Below are 12736 nucleotides of genomic sequence, written 5' to 3' on the forward strand. Positions count from 1 at the left end.
AGGAAGACCTATAAAATGTGGTTTGTTAAAAGTACAAAAATATTTGATTCTTAAATAGGTTCTGAAAAATCACAGAAAGCTGTTAAGAAAGATAGTGAACAGATACCTAGGATTGTCATTTTCCCTATATAAAGTTGTCTCAGGAAAAAAAAATTAATATTTTTATACAAGAATTTGAGAGAAAATGATGTCATCTCAAGCTATCTATTCATAAAGATTTGTCAAGGATGAAATAGGAACAGTTATGAGATTGGGAAGACTGTAAAATAGAAAGTTTCCTGAAGCTACCTTGCTTTCCTAAACAAGCAGTTCAACAATTCCTTATTCGTGTGTGGTTCAGAGTTAGAATAAATAATTTATATTCCTTGTAAAAACACTGCACTGGTTATATATGAGCATGGTACATTCAAAAGAAACTTCATACATTACTGGAATTATTTTTCCTGTTTTAACATATAATAGAATTGTATTTCAGTCAATCATCCTGTCTCGCAGTATATTTTAAAGGTAAACAGTTGTATTTAAGGTGACAGAGATACACAGGTGTTCAGGAAGGTTTATTTAAAGTCCAAAATATACCCTGCAATTATTTTCAGGGAGCAGATCTGGCCTTGAGCCTCAAGTTCCCTACTCCATTTTAGGGAGACGTTATAGTTCCCAACCATCAATCCCTTACTCACATGGGCAGCTGACGAGAAGGGCAGCTGTACCAAGCCTTCCGAGAAGCCATCGCGCAAGGCCAACAAGAAGGACATCTTCTGCCCAAACAACTCCTCCATGGCAGTACGGAGGTGCTGGTAGATGCTACAGTATCGCTCCACAAAGTCAGGGGCCTGCCAAAAGGACTTCAAGAACTGTTTCACCTGGAACCAAAACAAATGCAGTACTTTAAAATCATAGCCATTCTATCCAGTTCGGTGGAACCAAACTCAAGGTAGCCTTTTGCAGTGCCAATTTTTTTTTCTCACGCAAGACCGATTTGTTTTACAGCTGACTGCTGTTTTGGAATGTTTTACCAACATGTCTAATTTTCTATCTTTCTATAAACCCAAAGGCCTAAAGAATGCACTGAGTTTTCATTTCAACAATAAAAATAAAACCACCTAACTTAGTGGACAACAGAGCCTAAAGAAGACACACACATTTCCTCTGAGAATTTGGTGCCCAACCGACCTTTCTTATAGTCTCTGGATCCTGATGTAGAGTCCTAAGAACTCCTTCACTTTCAACAACACACACACACATACGCACTATAAATAAACATGAAATATACACAAATTGCTTGACTGTATAGGTGTCATTGCAAAGCCCAGTTTGCATCAGCAGACGTAAAATCCCTGTACCATATCATCTTTCTTGGTTCACACTCTATGACACCACACTTGGTAAGACCACACTTAGAATACTGTATCCAGTTTTGGTCACCACAAGGTAAAATAGATGTTGAGAGTCTAGAAAGAGTGCCGAGAAGAGCAACAACAAAAATAATTAGGGGACTGGAGGCTAACACATATAAAAATGGTTGCTGGAATTGGGTGTATGTAGCTTAATGAAAAGAAGGACTCGGGATGATATGATGGCCGTGTTCAAATATCTCAGGGGCTGCCACAAAGAAGAGAGAGTCAAGCTATTCTCCAAAGCACCTGAAGGCTGGACAAGAAGCAATGGATGGAAACTAACTAAGGAGTGAAGCAACCTAGAACTAAGGAGAAATTTCCTGACAGTCAGAAGAATTAACCAGTGGAACAACTTGCCTCCAGAAGTTGTGAATGCTACAACAAGTTTGTGAGAAGCGACTGGACAACCATTTCGCTGAAATGATATAGGGCTTCCTGTGTGAGCAGGGGGTTGGACTAGAACGCCTCCAAGGTCCCTCCCAACTCTGTTATTCTCCTCTGTTTTGTTCTTGTTGCTGAACATCATCTTTCAGCCACCCTTACCTGCTGCAGCACAACATCTTTCCAGCACTGTGTGATGCTTATCAAACTGGTGGATTTTTTCATGGTGGCCTTTAGAGTTGCTGATCTCAACTCCTTATGCTTTGCATTCCTCCTATCTGCAAAGAGGAATTTATACAGCATTTAGGAACACTTCTGGGACAGAGAAGCGATAGAGAGCCAAGTAATGCTCTCCAATTTTCTGAGTCCTTGAAAGTTTTCCTCTGATCAAGAATGGCTTGCTACTCCACCGTCCCATCACAGTCCTTCTCTAAAGAAAACTGTCCACCCCAAAATTCTGCCTGTTCTTGTTTTGCCAGTATGACCGTACAACATATTAACGGAATTCCCATTTTTGTCATCACCCCTCTCTTAGCTTTGTCCGGATCATCTGCCCGTTTCATACTTTTATTTGTTCCATGGAAGAGGACTCACGGCATTGAATAGGAGACATCAGTTCTATGGGCTCAGGGCCACTGGAATCTACATGTACCAGCAGATGGCTCAGACGCCGAACACGGGAGTTAAAGGCAATAGACTGGCTTGTAGCTACCTCCAGGTTTTCCAGGTATTGGCTTAGGAGCCAAGACAGGGGGCTGGTACCATCGGGGCCTGGAAAACCAGAAAAATATATATCAAAAGAACAATTCACAAGTTTGCTGAGGAAGAGGAAGAGGAAGAGCAAAGGCTGCCAAGACTTGAGAGGAGAGAGAGCCATACCTGGAGAAGTGATTCTCTGCACCAAGGGAGTGATCAGGGATTCCCAACAGGTCTTGCCTAGAACCTGGGCAGCCTCATCATCAGGAAGGAAGCGATCGGCAAATAGTTCCTCATGACACAAGGCGCTGTTCAACCTGCATTCGGAAAGGGGTGCAGACTGAGCTTTTTATTTGGGCGGGAGGGGGGGGAGAAACAACCAAGAATGGGCACGTATAGATTCCGTAAAGCAAGTAAATGTGGAGAACGGGAGTTTGGACAATATAATAGATATTAATAAACAGGATAAGGAGAGGAAAAGATATCCTGAGAATAGTGATGCTCTCTCACTAGTCACTTAGGTGAGTTTCTAGAACAGAAATTTGAAGAGACCACAAACACCTGAGGTTGCAGGTTGATATGGCATCAGGGGCATTTCTACAAACACAACATTTTGAGCATGTCCCAATGTATCAGAATATCCCCAACAGGCTGCTTAAACAAAAATCCAAAGGCACAGAAACACAAGCTGACTGATCAGCTTACAGTTTGTGATCTAGGAAAGTGCTTTGAGACAGACTGTTTGCTGACACACACACACGCGCCCCAAGCCAACTCCCCACCTCCAAAGGACAAAAGTCTTCCATTAGGAAAAGCCTGACCTGTTAAAAAGTTGCAGCAACTGCATCTGGTCTGCTGAAATTTCCTGGCCCCAAGTGTGTGCTTTGGTCGCATAGAAGAGGTGCGTGCGCTGGCACAGCTGCTCCCTGAAGATGGGCCAGAAGGTAGGCTTGGGGCCCATCACTTCGATGCCACGCACACGCGTGTCAATGCCACCCTGTGGATAACACACGGTACTGCTCTAAATCAGACTTCCAACCTGGCATGCTCCACGTGCATCATGTCTACCTCCTTTCCAACTAGACAGTTGCTCTCGCTGTTGGAACAGAAGGAAAGCACACCTACCTACCTACCTGCTGGCAACGTTTAATCTTGATCTGTATGATAGGCCAGAATCGGGTCAGGTTCTCTAATAGGATCACTCTGGTAGATAAAGGTGGGACATTTACCTTTGTGGAGAAAAGAGAAAAAGTGTCAGCTGTGTTAATGAAACTTTGATGATGATGATATGGGGAAAATTCCTATTCTTCAGGTAGAAAAGCAAGAACAAGGATCCAACTCCTGACTGAAATGGTATGAACAAAATGTCCATTTACAAAAGTCTTTAACAAACAGGGCTTTTAGAGTAAAAGCAAAAAGTCACTATCTTTGACAGAAATTTGAACACAAAAATCTGAGGTTATAGAATGATATGGCACCAAAGACCTACAAACACAACATTTTGAGCATGTCCCAATGCATCAGAATATCCCCAATAGGCTGCTTAAACAAAAATTCAAGGCCACAGAAATGCAAGCTATCATCAATATTTAAATGAATTACATCTGAAGTTAAATGAGCAGTGAGATGGATAATTTTACTGAAGATACCAAATTATTTTATCGAAAGGAACAGAACTCTAAACTCGTCTCTTCAAACTTAGAGAGGTTTTAAAATACTAAATGTGATTCCATGTGTCAGACTTCACACTAAGACACAGCAGTGAATCCCAGATCTTCAAACACAAGCTGTTAGCCAACAGGTTGTTTATTTTGGTAGAAGATTCTCCATCTGGATTTGACTAACTTAAAATCTACTCTAAAGGCTGGAATAAACATAGCATACAACATGATTTGCTTTCTGTGGTGCAAGGAAATCAGACCTTATCTATATCAAAAGTGCTTTTTATTTTGAAAGGCAACTGGACTGATTTTTCTAAGGGAATAATAATGACCTGGATGATTGAGAATTTTCATAGCTTATTTATATGATTGCGTTCCAGAGTTTAAACTGTAGGTGCTTTCCTTGCCCTCACAAATTAAAGAATATTTGGGTGTGGTATAGCTAGACCTGGCAGACAGCCAAATTGTTTTAAAGACTGATTCTCTGTACCTGGAAATGGCTGGTTCTTGTTTTCTCTCATCTCATACATGGTGGGGAAAAGTGTAGAATGATGGCTGAACATTCTAACTTTGTATAGTTACTGATGATATCTAAGTGAGGGCTTAATAGCCCAGAATGGCATCATGAGATAGAGTGAGCAGTTTAATGGTAACATCAATTCAGCACACATAAAAACAAATCTTTTGTGCTGGAAATAATCAAAACTATGACTGTCAATATATAAAGTCTCCCCATAAATGCGTAATCTAACTACCATTAAAAACTGCTCTGACTGTATCCCTCCAAAGGGTGTAACACACTAACTAAAACGATAAATGAACTAGGAAGGAAGGGGACAGCTTATAAAAAATAGTAGGTCAAGGGCAAAAATGGAGATAGCGAACACTATATATACACTCAAACTCAGGGTAAACCTTCTAAATGATTCAGCACAGATAGCAGGAAGAATTCACATAAGAAATTACTGGTGCCAGATGATTTTGAAGGGGGGTTAGACAAACCTACAGAGGATAAAGCTATCCACGGTTGCCATTAACAAAGGCAGTAGCAATTTGCTTTTTGCCAGTTGCTGGGAAACATGAACTGAAATATGCTACGCTTTCACATCCTCCTTGTCAGCTTTTTCCTGGCAGCCAGTTGGCCATCTGGGACAAGGCAGGTCTGTGTCTGATCCAGAGGGACTGTGTTCACACTTCCTGCTAATCTCTCAAGGTGTATTTAAAACAGCTAAATAGATTCATTTTTTGCCTTTCAGCCTCACTGCCAAAGCCAAGATTTTTTTTCTATGAACAACAATAACTAACAGCAATCACTAACTTGCAGAAGAGAAAAAACAAGCTGCCCCATGAAAAGTAGCTGGGGGCGGTATGGAAGTCCACCTGGAGAAATAGCGGGAGCATTTCTCACCGCTTTCTCGATTCTCCGTTCTCCAGAGATAGAGAAATCAACATTTTGTACTTGACTGTTCAAAAGAAAATGTATTCTCACTTCACTTACATATATATGTTCTCTTTGCTTCTTCTTCCTCTGGAAAACTTATATTTTAGGTGAGTTGATAGCTTTAATCATAGTTTGTTGACCAGGCCTCAGTAAATGAATTTACATATTGCATAAAGAATAAATCATGGTTGCCATACCATCTGGAGTTATACAAAAATCAAGGCAAGCCTAAGTGAATTATACTGGAGTACAGCATCACAAATAAAGACAGCATAAGTGTTATAAGTGGTTACACAAGCGTGGCAGTCATTTTTAGCATTTTACAAAAATGCTAGCTGTGGTCATGAGACATAATCACTACAAATCTTTTATCTGCCCAGGCAACGGTCCTCCATCAATCTGCTATTTGTTCCTGTTAAATGGTTGGTAGGTTAGTCTGAAACTGGGATGATCCAGATTCAGATCTCTGCATTCTTTAATGGATAATTTCTGACAAATCATTATGTGTAATTTACACTCTTACAGAGTTATACCTTCCATCTTGGACATTTAGATTAGATGCCTGAACGTGATTCTGGTGGCTCACAATTTAAAATAAACAACAATATACACAATGTCGTACAGACAATATTCCAAAAAACGTCAGCCATCCAGACAACACACTCTAAATTCAAAAGCCCATCTGACAAAGATTTGGCTCTAGTCAAGACCCAGAAGAACAACCAGGTTTTCCAAGTTTTGGGGAACACCTGAGAGGATCTCATTCCAGTGCACGGATGCCATGAGGCAGATGGCTTGTGCCCTGGGTCCCAATAAGTGACATTGTTTAATTGAAAGTACCCAGAGCACCCAATTATGCTAGCTCTTGCCAGGTAGGTAGAAGTCATGAAGAGATTGGCTGTCCCTCAGAGACTCAGGATATAAAATGATATGATGATCTATGCAAGCTATATGGGATACTGATATAATGAATGAGGGACTAAATCGGGACCTTTCTCCAAACTTCATGAAAAACTACAGCCTTTCTGCTGAAAAGTATTCCTCATAGTGGGAATCCTTACAAGGCAGGCTGAAGAGCTTTGGGCTCTTCCTGTGGAAGCCTAGGTTATTTGGGAAGTCCACAGGACTGACCATATTGAGCTTGGTGTTGATGCTGGAACTGTTCTCTCCTGCCATAACTATAATCCGGGCTGGCATATAGCTTGAATCCTCGCTGGCCACCAGTAGTGACATCTGCCTGTACAAGCCAAGAAGAAGAGTTTCAAAGTAAGAACCAAGCCCCAGCTGAAAAGCCCCCATCTTTCTCACAATTTAAAGGCTAAACAGGGAAACCATCATTCCATTTGGCATCTGAGCCATCACGATATTTTTGTTGACTCAAGACCTATTAGATATTTCAGTAAGGAAACACACACTTATTTTTGTGTACCCTTTTCTCTTAAGGGACATAGACAATATGACAGAAATGATTTTTCCTTATTATGCCCCTACAGTTCAGGGGCAGAAAAAAACCCTTTACCCAAATTTTGTTGTTTCAAAGCCTAGTTCATGCATACACTCACTGGATTAGGACACCATGATGCATGTAAACATTGATGTAGTGGGATCCAGTGGTGCCATTTGACTCCCAGTAGGTTTTGACATTTCCATCCACTAACTTGTTGGTCTGTTGAGAATTGGAGGAGACTTCTACTCTCTCCCAACACTTGTCTTCCTTTACTTCAGTGCTGCAGCCTACACACAAAAGAAAACACTGGAAAAAAAAATCCGGGCGGAGGAGAAGCTGGAAGAGCTTCTGAAGGAATAAGGTATCTAAAACTCCAGCACTAACAATATGCTCACCGTGACAAAGATAATGCAGAAATACATCAAAAAATGGAACATTGATAGGTTGATGGCTATGCCTGTGTTCTTCTATCTGATTTAGAACCATCTGTAAAGTAGGTTGGAAAAGAGACAAAAGGGGAAAAAAAGCCAAGGTATAGAGTTAAGGTTGGCTAAACATTGTAGCAGAATTACACTAGAAAAAAGAACCCCATATTTAGACTGAGCGGCGATGCTTTCTGAATTGTTGGACTTTCAGAAGTATTGGACTTCACATCCCCTCATTCCTAGCCAGCACTGCCAATGGTTGTTCCGTATAAGAGCTAATGTGACTTATGTGAAGAGTATCCAGTTGGGTAAGAGTATCTGAAGGCACTGTGAGATTGTTTTAGATTTCCTTTGGATAAAAGTAAATCTGAGCACCATATATATTACCAAGAAACTCTGATCCTCAGCCTGGTCCCTGAAATTAGACATTATCTGCCAAAGAAGAAAAAATTCACCTGGATGCAACCAGCCAGGATGGTGGCTGTCATCTTCTGATAGAGGCTAGCTGGCTTCTCACAGTTATTCATGAGGTCCCTCAGTTCTGTCACTTGAGAAACGCTGGAGCTGTGTTTCTCCAAGACTTTGCTCAAGGCTTCTTTCATGCCAGAAGAACACATTACAACCGCACAGTCTTTGTTGACGAAGGCCAGACGGTGCAAGAATTTAATGAACTCTTCCACAACCTGCAAACACAAAGTATGAATTTAGTCCCTGAAGGTTTTCTGTGTGGCTTTAGTGCCTCTTTCCCCAACTCATTCTTGGAGGATGGAATGTATGTGCTGTACTAAACAGCTTGGGCCCACTGCCCCTCAGAAAACAAATCCTTCTAAGCAAAGGTAAGGAACCTGTGGCTTAGCACAAGTGGCCTATTTTCAATGACCAACAAGCATTAAGGGAGTTTTAGTTCACCCTATGACCAGCTCCAGACATCCATTCTAATGAACGATTCATTAAAAAGGAGATTTTAAGGAATTACGGAAGTAAAATTTTGAACAATATATTTTTTCTGAATTTTTTAAAAATACATTTCATTTCTTATCTTTTACATTTCATTTATTTCAACAATTCTTTCTCATTTTTTTTAACAATTGCCAGAACTGGCAACTATAAAACTTAACAAAAACCCATTTAAAATATAAAAGCCAAAAACAAACTGCAGGAGCAAAGCAGAAGCAGAAAAGCAACTTCAGCAATAAATACAACAAAAGCAAGCAGAGAATACAGTGTTAGTTTTCAGCATATTAAAAAAAAATCACTGGTTGCAAAAGATTGGAACAAGGACAAAGAAAATGCAGGGTGCACTTCTTTGGTGAACAAAACATGCATCCAAATGCTTGGAATAACAAGCTTATAGATAATGGTCCAGCTATGCAACCATATCATATATGTGAATCCTGGCTGGTACGTCTAGATTACCACTGTCTCACCTCTCGATCATTTATATGGCTGTTTATGGAAGACAAGCAAGGCTCAATGCATTTATTCCAGGATACTACATCCTTCCATGAACTATCCAAACACTTGTTCAAAAGCCTGGATAAAAAAAAAAGAGAAAATTAACTTATTTCAGAAGAAGCACTTTGAAAATACATATATACATAAAACAAAAGTGACTTATTCTGATAGTAATCATCTTGTAACCTAACTGAACTCTGCAGCCATCAAAAAGCATTTTTCTGTTTCAAGAAGTTTTGATGCATGTGAAGTTCTTTAGAACTTCAGAAGGAAAAGCAAAATGCAGCCAACTTTACATTGGTTGGATGGGCTTTTCCCCCCCCTTTTGTTGGTTTCCAGATTGTTCCAAAAGATTTTCCTTTATTCGTGCTCTAAAATGGTTTGCATTTTGCAAAAGTCATTCTCACCATATTTGCATGATGGAAGCAGCTTAATCTTTCCTGATAAACAGAGAATAACAGAACTGGGACGGGACCTTGGAGGTCTTCTAGTCCAACCCCTTGCTTAGTCAGAAAAGCCTATACCATTTCAGACAAATGATTGTCCAATCTCTTCTTAAAAACTTCCGGTGTTGGAGCACCCACAATTTCTAGAGGCAAGTCCATAGGAAAGAGTTTGATTGGAGCCATGGTGCCGCAGTACATTAGAATGCAGTATTGCAAGCTAACTGCCAATAGTTCGATTCTCACCAGCTCAAGATTGACTCAGCCTTCCATCCTTCCAAGGTCAGTAAAATGACAACCCAATTGTTGGAGGCAATATGCTGATTCTAAACTGCTTAGAGAGGGCTATAAAGCATTATGAAGCGGTATATAAGTCTAAGTGCTATTGCTATTATTTCTTCTGTAGCTTTAAATTGTAGCCTAAATCAGAGAACTGCATTTATTTGGGGAACCCTCGTGATACATTAATTTACCAAGTAATGTAATTCTAAATGTGATCACCAGCAAATGAGCATACCCTATCCCCTAACAATCTTACTAGTCCAGTCTTCAATTTCAATCAGCATAGTCAAAGGTATGGCAGTTATAGTCCAATATCTGTAAGGCAACAAGTCACCTCCATATCTGAAGAAAACTGCTAAGGTGGGAACACTAGACCAGATGGAATCGAAGATATCTTGTACTAAAAGGAGAGGCACCTTTGTTGCTGTAATTGTACTACAGTACAATTGTTGTTAGATTACATCATCTGTAATTTTTGATCATTGGCTATACTGGTTGATTTAAGGAGATTCAATAGCTGGAGGTCCATTTATTGTTCACTTCAACTCTAGGAATTCCAAGTAGGAACATATAAACTTAAAACATATACACTATTACTGAAATATAGTAGCCTTACCTTAACATTCCCAGTTGTATCTCTTTTTCAGAATCCTGCTTTGTCAACTCTTTCTGAATTGGCACATTTGCCAGAAAATCATGGCTAATTTCCTCAAAAAAGGCACCATTGTCAGAGAGGAAGCTTTGCAACACCACTGCCATCTCCTTCCAAACACTGTTTGTCTGCAGACTACTCAGTAGCTTTATGATGTTCGTGTCATGAAAATTAAAGAAGGCTGCAGAGTCTGGTTGGGGAGGTAAAACATTGGAAGGACATAACTAAAATGCTTCCTGGTCCAGAAATTTTGTTTTGGAAAAAAACAAAATATTGGGAAGGGGGGAATCTCACTCACTTCTCTGACCAAAATCCCTAGAAGTACCCCCAAAGTGATGGTGACATTTGTTAGCCCTTCTAAAGAATTGTACTATATCTGTGAAAAGGGAAATTGCGCCAATCACAATGGTCTTTAGAATGCAAAGGAGAGTTCAAATATCACAATATTCCTAGTTACTGAGAAGGACTGACACTAGAGACTGGGATGTTTCATACCTGCATCCTGTTTGTTCCCTGGCAGTTTATGTTCAGGCAGATGGGTGAGCATCTTGTCAGCCATGATTGCATCTGAGCTTTGGCCCAAGTGACAGAAGTTCCGAAGGGCACAACGAAGATCAGAGTTTTCTAGTTGTTGTGCCAGGGTCTTATCATAATCAATCAACTTGCTGAGCACCAGAAGTCCATCTTGAACTGCTGCTGAGGCTCTGGGAAAGAAAGGTAAGGATTAACACCTAATCTTAAATCATCCCGTGCTGAGAGGAACAGAAAGTAGAAAGGAGTATAGTAAAATTCATTTTCCAGGCAATGAAGGCTAATTATTTAGATATCAGTTAATAAAGATTTTTTTTAACAAAAAAGAAATTGAAATTCTTGTCTCCAAAGCTCAAAAACATTTTCTCCCTAGTTTGAATGGCCTTCAACTGCTATACAGTTATAACTCAGATTCTCACTTGAGCTTACCCAGGCGTGCCCAACATTTTCTCAACTGCAGCAGGGATGACACATAGTAAGTTGCCAATATCCTTGCTAGAAGCAATCGATGAATCAGTGCTGTCCAAGACCTGTTGCACTGTCTGGAATCCTGAGTTGTCCACAGGTTGGGGTTTCCCACAGGCCCTTGGTAACTTATAGTTCTCCACATCCAACAGCATCTTCAGTACCTGGGAGTCAAATACAGCAGCTCAAAAGCAAGAAAGAAAAGAGGACAAGATGTAGATTGCGATCAAAATCTCCAACAATTCTCTTCATTCACAAAAAGCAAAGTAGGTGCAGTTAATATTTCACCATTTATACTCATATGCTTAGAAGTGATCAGCTTCTGATAATGGCACTATTAAATCTGAAAGATGGAAGGAAAGATGCTGGGTCAAGGCAAGGAAAGACATTGAAGCAATACTTACTGATACATCCACTGCAGCTAGATACCTTTGCAGCTTTGAACTGGACTGTTTGAACCACACCCAGAAACTCTACAAGGGATAGTGATTTTTCAGAAAATGGCCCATATCTGAAAATCTGGAGATTTGGTTCAAATATCTCATAAGTGAGTTTTTAATAAAACAAAACAATAAGCTTTGTGTTTATCCTTTTAGTATTTTATGCTTCTTGTGTTGATTGCTGCTCAGTTTTAAACTGCTTATTTAATTGCATTGTTTTAAACTGCGGATTGTAAATTGTCTTGTGACTATGCTAGTCTGAAAAAAGTAGAAATGTTTTTTAAAAAAAGAAATAAGCAAGCATTCCCCAGCAATGTGATTCCAAGGAATCTCTGCATCCTACTTACTGCTAGACCAGCCTGCTGAACCAGCACAGATGCGGAGTTCTCCTTCATGCAGTGCAGCACACGATGCAGCCCCCCTCTGGTTGCAATGAGCACCTGCCAATCATAATCTGCCATGAGCAGATAGAGCACCTGGAGCCCCAGTACTGTAAGCAGGTTTTCCTTTACGTGGTGTCTCAGCAGGTCCATCAGTGCCTTCACAATTCTCTCCCTACAGGTAGTAAAGAGGCAAAACCACACCTGAGTGCCTTGGAAGACGATTAGCTGACAAGTCACGTAAGACTAGAGATGAGAAAGCCCAGGAAATAAAGTGGAAATATTTATGGGGGAAAACACATTTATCCATCGCACACTAACACTTTTCCAAGTCCTTTCAGAGAAAAATAGTAAACTACTGGATTGTAAAACATTTTCTTTTTGAAAGAATCATCTAAGGATTGCTGATATTCGGTTCATAATGGTGCAGGACCAGGCATTCTCTGCTACGATGATCAGAATACAAAGCAATCTGCCCACTTGGATTCAGTGGACTTCCATAGTTTAGAAAGTTTTCACCATCAGTGAAGACTTAGACACCAACTACCCTACCAAAAATTTAAAGAACAATTTTGAATTTTTAGAAATGTTATTTATTAACTTATATGTGTTGTAAGTGCAGATTTTACAAAATAAAAAA

At 40.0% G+C, this 12736-nt stretch overlaps 1 protein-coding gene across 4 annotated transcripts in view; it reads right to left on the reverse strand.

Moving 5' to 3' along the window:
• LOC113433350 (cullin-9-like) overlaps positions 1-12736 on the reverse strand; it is a 32735-nt gene that overhangs the window by 6498 nt on the left and 13501 nt on the right. For 3 of the 4 annotated variants that reach the window (XR_015743344.1, XM_087931876.1, XM_087931884.1), the window contains exons 9-24: positions 12064-12271; positions 11241-11440; positions 10776-10984; positions 10579-10656; positions 10245-10470; positions 8876-8981; positions 7904-8131; positions 7419-7509; positions 7139-7310; positions 6708-6813; positions 3608-3703; positions 3296-3471; positions 2658-2791; positions 2373-2549; positions 1941-2056; positions 681-863 (exon numbers count right to left, since the gene is read on the reverse strand). Coding sequence is in view for 3 of the 4 variants with exons in the window: in XM_087931876.1 (XP_087788002.1) it covers positions 681-863; positions 1941-2056; positions 2373-2549; positions 2658-2791; positions 3296-3471; positions 3608-3703; positions 6708-6813; positions 7139-7310; positions 7419-7509; positions 7904-8131; positions 8876-8981; positions 10245-10470; positions 10579-10656; positions 10776-10984; positions 11241-11440; positions 12064-12271 (2506 nt within the window). In the remaining variant the exon portion in view is untranslated. The remainder of the gene's footprint in view (positions 1-680; positions 864-1940; positions 2057-2372; positions 2550-2657; positions 2792-3295; positions 3472-3607; positions 3704-6707; positions 6814-7138; positions 7311-7418; positions 7510-7903; positions 8132-8875; positions 8982-10244; positions 10471-10578; positions 10657-10775; positions 10985-11240; positions 11441-12063; positions 12272-12736) is intronic. The other variant, XM_026695895.2, reaches the window with a different exon arrangement.

The sequence above is a fragment of the Pseudonaja textilis genome, chromosome 1 (assembly GCF_049901715.1).
Source record: "Pseudonaja textilis isolate UNSWEBS1 chromosome 1, rPseTex1.2, whole genome shotgun sequence".
In the NCBI taxonomy this organism is placed as follows: Eukaryota; Metazoa; Chordata; class Lepidosauria; order Squamata; family Elapidae; genus Pseudonaja; species Pseudonaja textilis.